This window comes from Physella acuta, unplaced genomic scaffold (genome assembly GCF_028476545.2).
Source record: "Physella acuta isolate Inbredline_101_S28 unplaced genomic scaffold, ASM2847654v3 ptg001371l, whole genome shotgun sequence".
Classification (NCBI taxonomy): domain Eukaryota; kingdom Metazoa; phylum Mollusca; class Gastropoda; family Physidae; genus Physella; species Physella acuta.
The window spans coordinates 68,128-87,921 of record NW_026732886.1 but is presented as its reverse complement, the minus strand read 5'-3'; the positions used below and the strand labels follow the sequence as shown (position 1 = coordinate 87,921).

The 19,794-nt window shown below is 35.3% G+C and overlaps 1 protein-coding gene across 1 annotated transcript; it reads left to right on the top strand.

The window, feature by feature from the left end:
- Positions 1-3,337: 3,337 nt before the first annotated feature.
- LOC131927079 (sodium/potassium-transporting ATPase subunit alpha) lies at positions 3,338-19,223 on the top strand. The gene is made up of 20 exons (XM_059282737.1): positions 3,338-3,460; positions 4,196-4,245; positions 7,706-7,867; positions 8,228-8,431; positions 8,537-8,650; positions 8,747-8,881; positions 8,993-9,110; positions 9,207-9,475; positions 10,224-10,422; positions 10,524-10,635; positions 10,722-10,854; positions 11,209-11,401; positions 12,168-12,343; positions 12,889-13,025; positions 14,000-14,217; positions 14,485-14,836; positions 16,518-16,692; positions 17,102-17,232; positions 17,391-17,492; positions 18,868-19,223. Exons 2-20 carry the CDS (start codon positions 4,219-4,221, stop codon positions 18,986-18,988), a joined length of 3,078 nt encoding a protein of 1,025 aa, XP_059138720.1. The 5' UTR covers positions 3,338-3,460; positions 4,196-4,218; the 3' UTR covers positions 18,989-19,223.
- Positions 19,224-19,794: the final 571 nt, after the last annotated feature.

The window sequence follows — 19,794 nt, the reverse complement described above, 5'->3', positions numbered from 1 at the left end:
GAGTTAGTCTTAGCACACTTCGACTAAAAAATTATAAAATTATAACGAAGTAGGATTTTCATTTGCTATGAAACAAACCGCACAGCAACAGCAAAAAAAAAAAAAAATTAAACTCTTATAACCTTGACCTTGAAATCAAACCACCTTTTGTAGATGTGTGTGAAGGGTAACGAAATGGGAGGGGGAATAAAGGGGTTTGAAAGGAAACAAGTCAATATACTCAGGGTTGAAAGGGGACCCTACTCCACGGTACACTGGGATTTGACAATACTGCCGTGCGTCATCAGTTTTTAACCTCGTTCAACTTGCTGTCGTAGGGGGGGGGGGGGGAGGAAAGGGGTGTGCGCGCTAAAAAACATTCATCGGAAGTTGATAATCTACTATTTAATCTGGACTAGTGTACCGTGTATCGCGAAAAAAAAAACTATACTAGCCGGCAACTACCAATTTTGTTTGGACTGATATGGACAAATGGTGAACGGAAAAAAAGTCACAGGAAAAAAGTCACAGTGGAAAAATTTTATCCGAAAAAAAGTCACAGAAATAAAGTTACAGAAAAAAGTCACAAAAATCTGTTTAGAAATATTATTATTAATTTGTTAAGAATTGTAAAATTTTGTATGTTTATTGTTGTGGGTTGTATTTTTTGATAGCATAAATTGTTTATAGACGTTAAAAGCATTATAATTTATAACAATTGTAAGTAAAAATACTCTAAGATAATTAACACAACAATCTCAACTTTTGTTACGTATTTAGTTAAATAGGCGGCAGAAAAGTTAATTATAAAAGAAATTTAGGCACATTTTGCCGTAGGCTATTCTCTGGTCGGCCTCTCCTCAGTAGGCATTGTCCGAACATATTTTGTGTTGTTGACGTATTGCGTCAATGACAGCCTTTGAACCTTGTCGGCTTTCTGTTTTGATCCTAAGTTTTGTTATGTAATGAGCGTGATAAATGTGGGCAGTAAAGGTGGTTGAACTAAACATAACTATTGTTGCTATGAGTTGAGGGTAGCAAGTCAGATGAACTTACCATTTCACGGTAATTTAATATAAGTATTTAAAAAAAAAACACGATGAAAAACGTGGACTTTGGAGTATTCTATTAAATGCTACTAATCTTAAGTTTAAAATAATTACAATCTACATACTTCATAATAAATATTTTTAGATGAATTATAAAAATTCCTATGCGTACACAGCCTACACACATTACAATGTATTTAATTAATCCTAAGTTAATTTACACTCTCTAAATATTTGATACATAAAAATATTAACAAATATGATGCAAATATATATTTGTGACTTTTTTTCCTGTGACTTTTTTTCCTGTGACTTTTTTTCTGTGTTTTTTTTTCCTGTGACTTTTTTTCCTACAATCGGACAAATGGGTAGTGGTGGACAGACAGACAGACAGTCATACACGCTTTCTGGTGCTAAAGTGGACCAACAGATAGGCAAGCGTATAACCTATTATAGAAAAACAGCAAAGAATAACCCCCTTACTCCATTCGCCAAATTTCACCCAATATTCTATCGTTACAGGCTGATTTCTATCCACGCTGCGCAGTGATTGTGTAAAATACATTAGGGCTATCCTTGTGTAAGATTTTTAGAACACGGCGCACACAAAATACGCGTTACTCACTAGGTTTTTGCCTCAAAGAGGGAACGTTGGTTACAGGACTTAATAAAAAGTAATACCATTCCCCCCTCCCGTAAAGTTGTACCCAACATCCATGGTCCCATGTCGTCATGAAGTATACCCTCCCCCCTTAAATATGACGTTAAGTAACAAAGCATTACACTTTTTTAAAAATGAAAAGCATTTTAATTTATTTTGTTGTATGGTTACTGTAGATGAGTGAAATTTAGAATGGGTGGGGTGGTCTGACATTGGTAGATCTCTAAGCTTATTTATTGTTTTTATAGACACTATCCTGAGCTTGAGGTGTTCCAAAAGGACTGACTGACCCCCCGATCCCCCCAACACACAGGCTGTAATAAATACGCCTGTAACTTTAGACACAAAGCAGGAAATTGTAGTGCGTTGAGTTATGTGACACACGATGACCTCAAGCCCTACATACTAGTCACCCGCCAGGCACTTCATTGTTTTATTCATCTCGAGACTTTCTATTTATACATTCAAGGTGTGTCAATATACCTCGGTAAGGCAAAAAAGTTCGCACGCAAATATCCATTGTAACATAGCCTTTTCTTTTGATACTAGACGCGAAATAAATTTTTTTTAGGTATGTGTCTTATTATTAAAACAATACAGCAAGATTTGTCTTTATAATAAATAATATTTATAAAAATTAACTAGATAAAGATTTAAAACTCATTTGGTAAACATTTCAGCTGTAGCACTTTTAAATTGTAAAGTTAAGCAAGCAGTAAAAAAAATTAAACTCGTTTCACTAATGTTTTGTTTACACCTGTGTACCTCTGTCACGAGTGATCGGTTGTTTTGGTGCTATCGTTCGCACCCACCAATCTAATCCTGACGATAACACATACACACACAGCAATGAAATTCTAACATCACATTAAACATAAAACGACATTAGATTTTTTTTTAGTTTTAGCGATTCGGTTACGACCGTCTGTTTTTATGTTCAAAAATAATCAAGGTGTTGGCTATACACCGAAATATAACACAAAATATACATTTGTTTTTTTAAACGTTAAGTTAAAATGTGTATAACAAAATCCGTTTTTCCAGATTAAAAAATAACTTATAGGTCTAATTGTAAACATAATTGAAAAAAAGTAATATTAATTAATTAAGCATTGGGAAGATTTTGAACCACGTTTAAAATTGAAATGAATAGACATGGAAATAATGAGACCCTATTACTCTAAGTTCTTATGTTATACTACAAATCGATAACTAAATTGTACGAACTTAGACCCTAAAACGACAAAGCTATTGTAACCTATATGTATTTGTGTATAGATATAACTTCGTGTCAACAGAATACGTGTTTCCGAAATTGGGGGAGATACGGATGAGAGCAAGTTGTATGTGCTAGACTGGGGGAGGGGAGCGGTTTACACGAGGGAATGGGGTGCTTGATCGTAGCCAGTGTTGGCTGCTTGTAGCTAATGTCTAACAATGGAGAGGGGGAGACGAGGCGCCTCGAACCCAACCAAACATAAGGCGTCCCGGATTTGTTGAACAAACACCCTAAGACACACCGACACGCACACACCATTATCTAACCACCTCACACACACCCAAACACTAGCCCACACACACGCACAGCAACTCTGCATCCGGAATCTTATAATCCCCCTACCAGTAAACACAAACCTATGCCCCCCCCCTCCCTTAATCGCAATCCCCCACCCCTAATCACTGACCCAGTAAGCTCCTCCCACCGTCTTAACCCTGGGGACAAAACCGACCCGGGAACAGCTTGTCTACGGTATTTCATCCAAACCTTATGGTCAGTAGTGATGTTTTCATTTTCTTAAGTAGAAAAAATTATTTCACGTTGTATAATATGGATTTAGTTCGTGTACATAGTTATTTCAACATGCTCCAGTGCACGCCGTTTTTGTTATGATTGTTGAATGTGTATTTACCTATGTCTGCGCTTTTGGGTTAGCCGTACTTCGAACTTGGGCTAGATTTTATAGTTAGGTTTTGTGGTTAGGTTTGCTGGTTTTAGTAGGTTAATGTAAATTTGGTTTGTGTGTAGGGAGTCTTTAATGGTTAAGGTTTAAGTTAAGGTAAGGTTTTGTGACTGTTTTGGTTTTATTGCTATGTAATATGTAAAGCTATTGTTAGGCCTTATGGTTAGTCTTTAGGCCTATGCTTTAGGGCCTATAGTAGTTTTTGTTTTTAAATTAGGTTTTGTTATTAGATTTTGGGTTTTGTTCGTGAGGTATAGCTAAATGGTTAGGTTTTTGTGGTTAGGTTAGCGTGTGTGGTTCGGTTTAGTGCATTAGATTTTGTCTTGGTAGATTGGCGATATGGCTTTTTAATGTTTTTTTATGACTGTTTGAGAATACATTGAGGATAAAGTTTAGGCCTACTGCTTTTAAATATTCGAATTTATTAGGCCTATTATACTAGTATAAGCAGTGAGCTGTTTTGTCTAAGCTGTTAGTAATGTTGTAGAGGGAAGTAACTCAAGACATTACTGATGCAACTAAACTTCTGTTTTTGTATTTAATAGAAGATCGTCTAAGTATATCCACCATGTCGACAAGCAAAGTAAAGAAACAGGTAAATCATTCTCAAAGTATTTAAATAGGTTAAATTCTAGGTACATCCGCTGGCGTGGTAGCCGTCGAGCCATTTTTTGTGTAGTGAAATGGGATGATTATAGATACCGATGTCTGATAATAGACTTCCATAATAGGTGTGTTGGGTTGTTAGTAGTATTGTAATCTCGACTAATGGTTAGAAATTAGGGTTAGGTGTATGGTAGGACCAGGGTTGGGGTTAGGGTTAGATTCTCCCAAGAAAGGCTACACAAACGACACCATGTGCCATAACTGCTAACCTTGACCCCTAATTCTTGACCATAACAGGTGTACTAAAAAATTTAAGAGTGACCTTGAGACGACCGTTGGCCTAGGACAATCTGACAGGGCGTAGGTATAAAACGCAGAGTTCTAAAGGGTTGTGTAGGCCTACATATTATGTAGCAAGAAAGGGTGTAGGCGTGGTTACTTTGTTATATAGGTTAAGTAAGATGGTGCGACACTGCGGTAATTAGGTCATGTGGAAAAAAATGTCAAAGAACAGATGGATGAAAGCGATATAGAACCAAAACTTCAAAAGGGAAACACCCCAAAGGTACATCTAGACAGAGATGGATTGATGATGTGCAGACAGACCTACTAAAGCTTGGGTCCAAATATGGAAGAACATAGGCATATATTTTTCACGTTTTCCCCAAAACTTTGGAGTACACCCCACTCACTGTAAATATAGGCCTACCTATACGTAAACTGCCAAGAAACAGTGCAATCTAACTCAATTTATGTCCCTTCCTTGTATATTTTCTTGTCACATTATACACTAGTAGACCTACACACGGATTTCTTTCCATTGTGTTCTATCACACGAGTTAGTGTTTCAACACGGTCGTCATATTATCAAGTGCTATATGAAGCCACTTACACTTAAGCCGAATCCTTATTGTTTTTCCTCTATACACTCAGCTCTATGTTAGAGCAGTGGTTCTTAACCTGGGTTCGATCAAACCCCAGGGGTTCGGTGAGTCAGTCTCAGGGGTTCGGCGGAGGTCAAGATACGCCCCAGACTCGTGTGGTTCATGATTGGATTTTGGCAGTGCGGATGATAGAAGGGTTCAGTGAATGAATGGATGGGGTTCGGAACCTCCAAAAAGGTTAAGAACCACTGTGTTAGAGACTTTAAAAGAAGCATCAATTGCAGTGTCATTACGGTTATATTCACAATTCGGGGAACTACACTACAATAAGGAGAATAATTTCTATAGTATAACCATGTCAATCAAGAACAGGATTTAAAAAAAAATATTGAGCTAGCAGATCCAGGAAATGTATAGGATCTTGTTGTCAGTGATGAAAAAAGTTCGTGTATAACAAGCTATTTCGTTAAACGAAAAATTAGCAAGCAGTCAATGGAGAATAATTTTCATTCAGAAAGGAAAGCAGGATTAATTAGAGCTTCCAGGAAATTCAAATGTGTCAGGAAAAGCACAACGCTGAGGGGGCGATGACCATTAATAATTCGAACCCGGGTTCAAGTCAGTAGACCGTCCCTGAGTCCCGCCTGCTCTGATTGGTAACTGACGTCAGGGAAAGTAAAGGCGGCTGGGCATAATGCTGACCACACAATATCTTCATGCGCCAAGGTGACAAACAGATGAACTCTTCTTCACTTGCCCTTTCGACCGTCAGGTTTGGAAGGGGAACTTTACTTACTCTTTTACTTGATACTTGTGGGTCTATGAAATGCTTTTTTTTTTTGGTATTTCTGGGGCTTACGTTTTTCTTTACCATGCTGTCGTTTTAGGTTTATAGTCGATTTGCCAGCGATTATAGCATCCCATTATTACATTCGAAATACTGAAACGGTAGCATCCCATTATTAGGGGTCATCCATAAATGACGTCACGCTTTTTTGTACGATTTTTATCTCCCCCCTTCCCCTCCATCACACATCGTCACAAAAAGCAAGACCCCCCCCCCCAAATGACGTCACACCTCAGCCTACAGCCCCCCTCAAAATTGCTGTTGAATTTTTCTTGAAACATCGATATTTTCCCAAAATCTTGTCAGAACTCTGTCAACATAGAGTATTTTGATCAATTCCTATTACAATTTATCAAAACAGTTTTCTAAAACGCGAAGTAACGGCTGAAATTCGTTTTCCAATATTGCTTTTTTATAATGCAAAAGTGTGACGTCACACCATCTGACAACCCCCCCCCCCCTTTCCCTCCTCATCACACACCGTCACAAAATTACGGACCCCCCTCCCCCTAGAGTGGCGTCCATTTATGGACGACCCCTTACATTCAAAATGCTGAAATGGTAGCATCCCATTATTACATTCGAATTATAACCTGAACCCAAACGTAAACGGGTCAGTTATGTGGGAGCAAAAACTTGTGTGCAACTTTTATTTTGTATGCACGGTGCTAAAAAATGACCTACACAAGGTTATCTGTATTTTACAAAATGACTACGCGGCAGGTGTTCCATTTATGCGCAACTGCGCAACTGCGCAGCTAAGGGAGAGCACCTTGTAAAAAAAATACAATTACAAGGATACACTAGGCCCTCAGTGTTACCAGATTCTAGTGTAATTTATAAAATCAAGAGAATGTGTGTGGAAAAATGTGACAGGAGAGGGGTGACACCTCGAGTGACCTCCGCACCTTTGACATCTGACCTTGAGACCCATTTGATGCCGAATGACCTTGATGTATTCATAAATATTCTACCTCTAGATTTAATAGGAGATTATTACTTTTAAAAAAACCTTTAAAATAGAGACTGTTGGGTAAAAAGCATCATATGAAGCAGTGGCGTCGCTAGGTCGGGTGTCACCAGGTGCGGCACCTTAATGTGACACCCCCCTCCCCCAACAATAGAAAAAAGTATACCCTATATAAGTGTGTGTATATATATATATATATATATATATATATATATATATATATATATATATATATATATATATGAATAATGCCTGCATGTACCTATATTGGTGTCACCCCCAAATGGCATGAATTGGTACACACATTATTTTAATCAACTTATTAATTTAAAAAGCAACGTACAATGGTGTCACTCACACCCCGGCCATTGATTGACTAATCAGACCCCCCCCCCCCCCCCATTGTCAGAAGCGTTAATTTGCACTTAAAAGACTTTTAACTCTGATTAATCATTAACTGAGCATTTTTCTTCAATAAATTGTGCAATGGTTTGTGTTGGTGTCACCCCCTTAAATGGTGTAACCCGGTGCAGTCCACACCCCCGCCCCCGCCTTGCGACGCCTCTGATAAAAGGAACATATACTACATAGTCCCACAATTAATTAAATGGCATATAATTACTATTTTTAAAAAATTAAACCTTTATACTTCAAAAAAGGTTTTAGGCCTACGTTCATTTAAAAATCTGGCAATTTGCACATTATTTTTGTTGTAAAAATTAAGTTTCGTTTGTTTTAAAATCAAAAGGGTGACAGTTATCGCTATGAAGTCACTCCCACCGAAGATGACAAGAAAAAGAAGAAAAAGGGAAAGGAGAAGTTGGATGAGCTTAAGCAGGAGTTAAATATGGATGAGCACAAAATACCGATTGAAGATTTGTATAAAAGGCACGGAGTTGATCCACTTAAAGTGAGTTTTCTCCCCTTTTATTATTACTGGCTTAACTGGGTCTAGATCTCATTCTAGAGCTAGATTGGAAAGCTAGCCTGTTGTATTTAATTTTTTAAACGTTAAACTTAAGTTGTATGCTTTTTAAAATGTACGACAATATATTAAATATGTTATCATTATTCTAAAGTAAACCCTCCTTATTCTTAGTTTAATATTTTAATTAATGAAATATTATTCATTGTTCCCATTCAGCCATTCAGATATAGACTATTATTAATTAATTATATTAATAAATATTATTATCGTATTAGTTTTAGACTAATCACTAATTAGACTCAGAAAAAAGTAATAATTATGGACAAATTTGTATTAATCAAGGGCCATACACCAGAGAGGGCCAAAGAAATCTTAGCACGAGATGGGCCGAATATGTTAACTCCGCCGAAAACTACGCCTGAATGGGTAAAGTTTTGTAAAGTGTTGTTCACTGGGTTCTCTCTCCTGCTGTGGATTGGTGCCATTTTGTGTTACATTGCCTATTCCATCCAAGCAAGTCAAACAGAAAATCCTCCAGGCGATAACGTAAGTATTTACAAATATATTCAATAATTCAATTTACTTTGAATTAAGTCCATTTATTGTGTAAATATTTTGTGAATGAATTATAAATGAAATCTTAACTTGCAGTTATACCTTGGCATTGTCTTAACTGCTGTCGTCGTCGTAACTGGTTGTTTCTCATATTACCAAGAGGCAAAGAGCTCACGTATCATGGACTCCTTCAAGAATTTAGTTCCTCAGGTTGGTAGGGAGACATAAATAGTCAAGAATATTAAGAATTGATATTGAAACAAATTTTGAAAAACCAAAATACAATAAAAAAACAAAATCTTTCAGTATGCTCTAGCTATCCGTGGTGGTCAAAAGCTGAGTGTCCATGCTGAAGAACTTGTGCTAGGTGATATTGTAGAGGTCAAGTTTGGTGACCGTGTGCCAGCTGATATTAGGATCATCTCTGCCCATGGCCTTAAGGTAAAATTATCAATAACGTTTACTAATCAGCTCATAACGATATAATGATATAAAGATAATGAAAGTAATTTTTTTCCTATTCAACTTTACCTAACTTAATACTTGATAAAGGTGGATAACTCATCTTTGACTGGAGAATCTGAGCCACAATCTAGAACCCCTGAGTTCAGTCATGAAAATCCCTTGGAGACAAGAAATCTGGCCTTCTTTTCTACCAATTGTGTTGAAGGTATTTTAAAATATTGTTAAAATTTTAGTTTTTGTGTAACCTGTATTTAAGCCCATAGCAAGAGTGTTAAGTTGCGATAATTAAATATATTTTCAGGTACCGCAACTGGTATTGTAGTAAAGATAGGAGATGACTCAGTCATGGGTCGTATTGCCAATTTGGCTTCTGGTCTTGAAGTGGGAGAAACTCCAATAGCTAAAGAGATTGCTCACTTCATCCATATCATCACTGGTGTGGCTGTGTTCCTTGGTGTGACCTTCTTTATCATCGCTTTCATCCTGGGCTATTTCTGGTTGGACGCTGTGATCTTTTTAATTGGTATCATTGTGGCTAATGTCCCTGAAGGTCTGCTGGCTACTGTCACTGTAAGTTACTTGACTACTCACTCTTAATTCAATTTTTTTAAAATTTATCGATTATACAAAAAAAATAATTTGAAACTTATTTAACCATTAATGTCCCATACATTCTACCAAAACTCCACCCATGATGGCCCAATGTAAGGAGCATAACTCTGTATGATCAAGTGAATAGTTTCACAAAATATTTGTTTTTGTCTAAATGAAATTGAAAATTAAGATAAAAAGTACTGCTTAATGTTGGGAATAAACCTGGCTTTCCAACAGTATTAAATAGAATATATTATATTCGGTACAAGTACAGTATAAAAATAAAAAATGTCGGAGAAAATTCAAAACAGGTCATTTTCGGTAGTCAACTTTATTTATTTTTGTCTAAGCAACTGTGCATCGAATTTAACAGTTAAATATCAATTTGGTTATGTGTAAGATATATAATTCATAAAATACATGCCTAGATACATTATTTTATTTTATTTTTAATATTAAATCTACTAAAAATAGGACAGATGAGTCTAAAATTTCGAGATAGAAAGAAACTATTATTTTTTATCTTTCAAAAGCGCCATTGAAATTAGAAGACCGGAAAAGGATGCTGAAACTATCCAACTTCCTGTTTAGTTAAAATTAGGATTTGTAGGCCAAATTTTAATGAAACAAATTTAATTTTTCTATGCGTATTGTAAGCGGGCGCAAGCGGGCGTTACGGGACATTAATGGTTAAGCAATAAGATTTCTGTCTTTTTTTTTTTAGGTATGCTTGACCCTCACAGCCAAGCGTATGGCCAAGAAAAATTGTCTGGTCAAGAACTTGGAAGCCGTAGAAACTCTGGGATCCACCTCAACCATCTGCTCTGACAAGACCGGAACCTTGACCCAGAACCGTATGACGGTTGCCCACATGTGGTTTGATGGGAAAATTGTTGAAGCTGATACAAGTGACAACCAAGCCAGTTAGTTCCCTTTTTTAATCTGATTAATACCTTTTTTTTTCTACAACAATTGTTTCAAAATAAGAAGAACATTATTGCAACTAATGCTATTTACCCTTTAGGTGCTAAATATTCTCGGAATGATCCCACTTGGATGAGCCTTGCTCGTATTTGTATGTTGTGTAACCGAGCAGAGTTCAAAGTCGACCAAGAAAATGTACCAGTATTAAAAAGGTAATTATAAAAAAAATATGACATTTATTTTTAAAACAACCCCCACCCCATGAAATAAAGCCATCTTTTGGTTAAATTTTGTACAGAGAATGTAATGGCGATGCCTCAGAGTCTGCCCTACTTAAATGTGTTGAACTGTCTATTGGAAAAGTGACAGAATTCAGACGTCGCAACAAAAAAATTGTTGAAATTCCATTTAACTCTACGAACAAATATCAGGTAATGTTGAATCATCTTCTATGTTTGTTGTTTGTAAGTATTATTTGTGAGTGAGGAGCACTATGGATATTAATCATTTTAGGTTATATCTCTGTTTTCATTACATGCAGCAGTTGACCATATTTTACATTCAATATGTCTCCCATTTAACATGATGTCTTAAACATTATTTTAATCCCCTCCACATCTCACTACCAATGCGCTTAATTCAAATGCAATTATTGCAACTACTAATATAAAAATTATGATAATAGTAAAAATTAATTAGACATGATGACTTTTTAGGCTGGTTCCAGCAGAATGAAGTTTTAATTAATTGATGTTAATCAAGATATGTATTCAAATACATTACAGGTATCTATCCATGAGACAGAAGACCCTAATGACCCCAGGTATTTGCTGGTCATGAAAGGTGCCCCAGAGAGGATCATGGACTGCTGCTCCTCTATACTTATGCATGGAAAAGACCTGCCATTAGACGACACATACAGGGAAGCTTTCAACACAGCTTATTTGGAGCTTGGAAGTCTGGGAGAGAGAGTTTTGGGTAACATTATTTAGTCCACAAAATAATCCAACACCTTGTTATCAGTTTATAAGATAAAAGATTTAAGTTTAGTCCATTTAAATAAAGTTATGAAAGCAAGGAAATATTTTTATTCATAAAGCCTTTAAAATAGAAACACAACTAACATTTTGGCTCTAAGCTTTTGATAATATATAATAGTAATCACTTTAGAATTGTGTTTATTTATTCAACTGGTTCTAGAAATTTTTCCTTCTGAAGAAATTTTTTTTTAATGACAATATTTAATGATTTTCTAGCGTATGAATTTTTAAAAAAATAAAATGATTCCATTTTTCCAAACATTTCTATCTTATTTTCCAATAGCTTATTTTAAGGACAAATTAATTATTCCCCTTTGTGCATATTTTGAGGTACTTGTGGCCAAGGGGAAAGGAGTTTATAATTTTTTTTAAAATGTAGAACATTATTAATAGAATTAAACAAAGATTTCTTAAAATTTTTTAATCACCTAAAAAATCCTAGAAATAAATGTTTTTGTGTGCTAATTTTGGCAATGTATAGTGATATTCTTTTGAACTGATTTTTCACTATTTTAGGGTGGTTTGTTTCATCTATTATTTTCAAATAAATCCAGATACAATCAAGAATTTTTTTCCAATATATAGTTTCAGTATTTTTTTTTTTTATATATTTAATTTAATTACATTGGTTATTTCACGGAAGGATTTAAAATTAGTAAAGCCAATCAGACTAGACTAAAGTTGTCTTTGTTATACATCCACAGGTTTTTGTGATTTCATTCTCCCCAGTAAGGAGTTCCCACCCAACTACCAGTTTGACTCAGACAATCCAAACTTCCCCATTACTGGACTTAGGTTTGTTGGTCTTGTGTCCATGATTGACCCTCCCAGAGCTGCTGTACCTGATGCTGTGGGCAAATGCAGGAGTGCTGGTATCAAGGTGAGAATCTAAACCAGAGCTCTTCTGTGTGACAGCTTATAGAAGTTTCCTGTTTTTTGAAGAAACACATTTGTTAATTAAAAGGTTTACTCTAAGTTTTAAATTGCGAGTGGAGTTTATGATTTTTCGATTATTTTAATAGAATACATTTATACAAACCTAGCAAAATAATTATGGCACATAAAAAAAATAATTAATTACTGGTATTATCTTTTAACAAAGTTAGATTTTTACATTTGTATTTTTCACTTTATTTAGAGACGAGTCAGAGTAACACCAAATATAAAAATTGCTAAATTTAACAACAAAAGTTCGATCTAGTTAAAATCCTAGGAGGAGTGGGTTTGATACTAAAATAAAAATACAAAATAATTGGAATAGGGGTGACACCAAAAAAAAAATGCAAAATAATTGGAGTAGTGTGACACCCCAATTTACTTCTTCATGTGATGCTAGGTCTAGTGACACCACCTGTTTTCTCTATGTAAATAATATTATGGTAAACATCCATACATTTTTAGACATTTGCTCTTCATATCCCACAGGTAATCATGGTGACTGGAGATCATCCAATCACAGCCAAGGCCATTGCTAGAAGTGTTGGTATCATCTCTGAGGGTAACAAGACTGTGGAAGACATTGCTGAAGAGAGGGGGGTCCCAGTGGAGGAAGTTAATCCCAGGTTAGAAACTTGAATTTGAAGAAGTAAAGATATTTTTTTTAAATTAATTAGAGATTGTGTGATTACAAGTTAAAACCTAAAAGATATGCATTTGAATTTTGGAGATAATTTGATCTTAGTTAGATACTTGATTCAACCAATTGTTCCGGCATGTTTTGTAGTTTTCATATTTACTGAAATAAAGCTCAGTTAAGTTTGGTATTTTGCCAACCAGTTTCTGTATTAGCAATACATACAATTGAGACTTATATTTTTATTTAGAAACATCAAAGTAGTTTTTTTTTTAAATTTATGTTTGTAATAATTGTGTTCTTACAGTTACATGTTTATAAATCACAAGCTGACCCGCCCCGTAAGCATATGCCGCTATTTAGTTGTTCTATTTTCTACTTTTCAGTAATTCATAGTTTGTGAATTCGACACTACCCTCTCTTGCCCATTCTCCCCCTCCCTCCTCCCCCCTGCTCCCCCTCCCTCCATGAAAGCGGCCGTCTGAGACGACAGTTTACATACGACCATGAAAATATCAAAAAGAACTTGGTTTCAAATTGTTTAAAAGCTGAATTATCTTCCCCTAATAGCCGTCACATTGTAAACATTCGGGGTGAACCACAGCTCACCAGACTGGTGGGGTGTGGGTGGTAGCAATAAGCCTAGAGAGCGGAGTAGGAACGGCTAAGCCCTTACTTGGTGGTGTCTTGTATGGTCCCTACATAGCGAATTATATATATAGATACTTGTATACATTAAATGTAATTGATATAAAAGTGACTGAATATGGGCAAAATTACAATGTTTTTCACTTAGCCATTTTTTCTTTTACTTTGGTCCTTAAAATAGACAGTTTGAACCTTGAATAATCAGTTAATTTAATAATTTCTTGAAACAGATGCCAAGGCCTTTGAAAAGTAACTAAATAATTCTAATTTGATACACACTTGATTTCATTATCATTTCATTTGTTTTATAACCAGGGAAGCTAAAGCAGCCGTCATCCATGGTGGTGATCTAAGGGACATGACTCCGGCTCAAATTGATGAGATTTTGATCCACCACAGTGAGATTGTATTCGCTCGTACCTCACCACAGCAGAAACTTATCATCGTAGAGGGCTGCCAGAGACAGGGGCAAATTGTGGCCGTTACTGGTGATGGTGTCAATGACTCACCCGCTCTCAAAAAGGCTGATATTGGTTAGTTATGTAATATTACTTTTGTTGATATAAGTCATTTGTAATTGATAATTTATTTTTTTTTTTTTAATTTGTAAGGAGTGTTAGTTTTGATATTAAAAGAGTTTTGTATGAAGAAGATAAAATCAATAATATAATTTAGTCTTAATGTGGATTCAGCAATATATAATGATAAAAAATAAAATTATCTTTCATTGACATTAAGTTTAATTTCAAAATCTTATGTTAACAAGGTTTCATAACTTTTTATTTTAAATTATTATTCAGGTGTTGCTATGGGTATTGCTGGCAGTGATGTGAGCAAACAAGCTGCAGACATGATTTTACTTGACGATAACTTTGCTTCCATTGTGACTGGTGTTGAGGAGGGTAGATTGATCTTCGACAACTTGAAAAAGTCAATCGCCTACACACTTACCTCCAATATTCCTGAGATCTCACCATTCTTGCTGTTCATCCTTGCTGATATTCCCCTCCCTCTGGGTACCATCACCATCTTGTGTATTGATCTTGGAACTGACATGGTCCCTGCCATCTCTCTGGCTTATGAACAGGCTGAACTTGACATCATGAAGAGATTACCTCGTAACCCACTTAAAGATAAACTTGTCAACGACAGGTAACTAACTTTTACTTAAATTTTCTTATCCTCGGTTTATCCAAGATTTTTACTAGTACACTTTAGTAGGATTTAAAGCCCTTATTCAATTGCGTTTACTTTTGTCTAATGGTCCTGTGGAACTCCCTAGTTTTCCAGCTTATATTGAGGCTTCTTCCACATTGTTACTAGTTCTCTCCCTTCTAGATATTCTCATACAATTTCAATACAGCAGTCTTAAAGCCTTGCTCTATGATCTGAAGCCATGGTTTAAAAACAGTAGAAGTGTTTACGTTAACTTGATTTTTACAGATTTGGGGGAGATAACTTAATCATAATGTCTCCTGAAGTGATGGGGAAGTAAAAAAAAATAATGTGCAGGGTACTTGTCTTTAAAAGGGGCATGGTTTATTTTTATTCATTTTAATGTGACAAAAGCTCAGTTGTTTTATAATGTCAACATTATTTATGACAATCTTATCTATTTTGAATATGTATTTCTTAGTGTTTATATCTCTATTTCTTTACCATCTAAGGTTTACTCATTATTTTGTACATTTTTTGTATGCTAGCTGCTTTTACAAAATTACATTTATACTAATTAGTAAGAGATTTACAGTTACTAGTCTGCCCATTTGTACCAATTCACAATTTGTTTATGAATGGCTATTTCCCATTATTTAAGTTTTTTTTTATTGGTTTAACTTGAATCAGCATAATTACTACCTCTACAACTCATGTTTAGCAAGTCATCATTTAGTATAATGATAAAGAACTACATTAAGGACTAAAAAAAATATCACTTTCTTTTTTACTTTCTCGTATATACAGAGTATAGAGAAAGTATTGTAATCTTGCAAAAAAAAATATAGATTTTTGCAAATCTCGACGTTACACCTCCCTGAGTCAGAAAAACATAGTTTTGCAATCTTGTCTGTGTGTGTATGTGTGTGTGTCTGTGTGTCTGTAAACAAGATAACTTGAGTACCGTTACAACTAGGTTGATGAAATTTCATTTATAAGTATTATATCAAAATCGTTGATCAGTATCAACTTTTGAACAATTTCTGATAACCGGAAGTGGAACTTTTTCTACTTTGAATTTTTCAAAAGCCTATAACTTGAGTACTATTTCAGAACGATAAAGTACTAATAATATTCCTCACTATTATGCACATTTTATTTGGCATTCACTTGGTGTGCAATTCTTTTTTCTACAAATTTTATTCTATTTTAAAAAGTTTAAGTATTTAAAATGTATTAAAAATCATGTCTATATCCCGAGTTGCCATCCACTGTTGTTTCATATAAGAATATTCAAGAAAGTTTAGGGAAGATCACTCCTGGTTTATTTTAGTATAAATTTATTCATAAAATGAGTTGTTTCTCTGTTATAAAGGGATATAACCATTAAATACAAAATGCTTTGTAAGCTATGTTGAAGATTAAATAGAATAAAATACCACTAATTAATACTGAAAAATTTAGCTAATCTATATCAAGATTAGTTACATTTATCAGATACAAATTATAAAAGTCCTTTGGATATTCAAATTAACTGCTAAACTTCATTTTGAAAAACAGCTATTAAAAATTTAAGTGTGATTCACACTTTCTTAACCCCTTCCTTTCATCACACATCACATAGTGAATTCATTTATTGTCTACACGTAAATTTAACAGACCTATTATCTGCCCACAGACTGATTAGTATGGCGTATGGCCAGATCGGTATGATCCAAGCTTCAGCAGGATTCTTCACATACTTTGTCATTTTGGGTGAGAGTGGCTTTTGGATGAGCAAACTGCTTGGCATTCGTGAGCAATGGGACTCTCCTGGAATTAATGATTTGAAAGATTCCTATGGACAGGAATGGGTAAGAGCCTGGTTTACAAACACCTTAATTCAAGGGAAAAAACTGATTAAAAATTAAATAATTTTTTGTTTAAATTTGAGATTTTCATAATAAAAAGTCAGATTTTTACTGCGCAAAAAAAACCTGCTTCATTAACTTTTTAAATATTAAAGTTTCGAAAGTTCATACATCAATTTTAAAAGTGAATTGAAAAAAAAATGAAATAATATTAGAATTTACTTGATTTAAATATCTAAAACCTTATTAAATATACTTATATAGAGTTCTTTCTACTGCATGTCATTTTAAATATTTTTAAAATGGATTTATTGAGAAAAAAATTGATGTATTGCTTATTATTTCGCTTAACGTTATCTATGGTTTTTTTTTTTTTTGAGATTCTCAATGCTTTTTAAAATCTAAACTTCAGACTTACGCTCAACGCAAGAGACTTGAATACACCTGCCACACAGCTTTCTTTGTGTCCATTGTCATTGTCCAGTGGGCTGATTTGATTATCTGCAAGACCAGACGTCTTTCACTTTTCCAACAGGGAATGAAGTGAGTGGTCGTGACACTTTAAGACTTAACACCCATTGATAATATTCCACTGAAATAGTAATCAGACAATGCTTATCACTGTAAACTACCTAAAAATTGACATTTATAGATAGAAGCTCAAAAAAATTATAATTCAATGTACAATATTTTGTTTCTAGAAATAAGCACCTCATCTTCGGCCTGTTCTTTGAGACTGCCCTAGCAGCTTTCTTGTGCTACTGCCCTGGGCTGGACAAAGGTCTTCGTATGCAACCTCTCAGGTAGGGTTTTCTAGAAAAAAATGCAGATTTTTTTTTTTGGTTTACATATTTTTTTTTAAAATTTATATATTTTATCTCTTTACCCTACCTAAATATTTCTGTACTTGGATTTTCATCCAGAGGATTATTTTATCTTGGATTAGTTGGTAATAGTAGGCTTAATATTTCTAGCACGAGAAAAATGGCCCGTTGAGGAAGGATACACCGGGCGCTAGGTTGATAGTGCTGTCTCTTTTCTCTAAACTAAACCAACCCACCCCCCACACACCACCCCCACCCCCCACACACACCACCCCCTCCACACACCGCCCCCCCACCCCCCACACACACCACCCACCCCACCCCACCCCCCCCCCAAAAACATGTCTACATGTCTACCGTCCCATTCAACGAAATATAATTATATACTTTTTCCAGTGTCCGCCCCCTCCCAGAAAATTCTACCCGCGCCCCCGAAAATTTCAAGTACCCCCACCCCTCTCCGGGGAGGAAAAAGTCTGAAAGAAACACTGAAACCAACCCCCCCCCCCACACACCACCCCCCCCCCACACACACCACCACCCCCCCCCCCCCCACACACACACACCACCCCCCCCCCCCCCTACCGTCCCATTGCAAGAAAACCACTTTTTAGATTAGACACATTAATTAGGCGGTAATTTTATTATAGAGTATCGATGAGGAAATTTCTTTTGAGTTGGGGAGGGGGGGGGGGGGGGGCTCAGACGTTCTTACGCGGGGGTGGGGCTTCGTCCCTACCCGAAGAATTGTATGAAAGAAACTCTTCACGCAAACCACTTAGATTAGACCAAATTGCCTTTGTATTGAATGTTTACTCGATAATCAATGACGTCATATTAATGTGTGCACTATCCGGCTTGAGATTATTTTCTACTCTGTGCTAAATGTGTCGACGTCATACTTCGTTTTTCGAATTACTATGCATGTTTTTATTTTCCTTGTGTTTTCTCTAGAGCGTTCTTGTCAGATAGATATATATACAGACAGCGAAACTATTAGTATTAATTGATACTAATTTTATGATCGTGTACCTCTGGATAATGTATAATATTTGGGCCTATCCATTTGTTTAAGTAGACTCAGGGAAAAAACAGAAAAAAAACCCAATACTATATGTAATATATATGTTAGTTTTTTTTTAATCTTGAGACCTCCACAAGATTTTTTTTTCAAGATGGCCACTGTTGCCATGTCAAACCTACTTTCAGAAGAGTCCCTGATGCTTGCAAATATTTTCCTTTAAGTACCCTAACTTAGAAACACACAAATAAATAAGTAAAGCTTATTAATTAATTTAATTAGGTTTTTTCTGGAGCCCACCCACTACAATTAATTTATGTTTATTTTCCCCAGATTCACATGGTGGCTGGTTGCCCTCCCCTACAGTTTGGCTATTTTCATTTACGACGAGGTCCGCAAATTTATACTTAGAAGACATCCAGGAGGTTTTGTGGAAAGGGAAACTTACTACTAGGCATTTTTTGAATGGCCAACGGCCTGCATTACAAATGTAGGTCTTTAGTCTTGTATATAAACATATGAATGGAATTAGCATGGAAATGGATCCTGTCTAATGACATTTTAAGTGCTTGAAATGATTGTAGTTGTATGTAAATTTGTTAGCATTAAGTGCGATGCTTTTATTTTTTATTGTAATTAATGTATTTTAAAATCAGATTTTTAGTGGATTAAAAAGATTTTAAAAATTATTTCTTTTTATCATTGTTCTTTAAAATAGTGTAATTTGTGTGTTTAGACCTATGTTGGAGGCAGCCCTAAAATGTAATGAAATATAGGACATCTAAAATGATCTTTGATGAGCATTTTAAACATGACTCAGAAATGAGAAAAAAAACCACAGTAAGCAAACTAGTTTAGTTTATACTGTAAGCATGTTGAAGGATAGTAGTTGTATGTATTTTTAAATCTATTGCTGCATCTGCTCATATTTTTATGGGGTGAAAACACAATTTTTGAGTTGAATCTTTGCAAAAAGCACTCAAAATTAGTATTTGTGTGGATTTCTAACCTCATCCATAAATAAATACATAATAATTTTGCTACTACAAATCCAGACGTTCAATAGTTTATTTAAAATTCTGGATTCAGCTGCATATCCAGCAGCTTAATTGAGCTAAAGGACCTAACAGACATGGGCGTCTAGGTCATCCATCAAGAGAATGGGAGCTTCATGGTAACTGATCTTCACTGGTTTATTGTACGAGGAAGAACAAGGTCTCCTTTCAGAAATGTTGAGACCTTTATCTAGATATTTATAGT

Coding starts and splice junctions, on each gene's coding strand:
- LOC131927079 (XM_059282737.1), top strand. CDS start 4,219: ATGTCGACAAGCAAAGTAAAGAAACAG. Junction 14,837..16,517: donor GATAAACTTGTCAACGACAG/GTAACTAACTTT, acceptor ATCTGCCCACAG/ACTGATTAGTATGGCGTATG. Junction 16,693..17,101: donor ATTCCTATGGACAGGAATGG/GTAAGAGCCTGG, acceptor TCTAAACTTCAG/ACTTACGCTCAACGCAAGAG.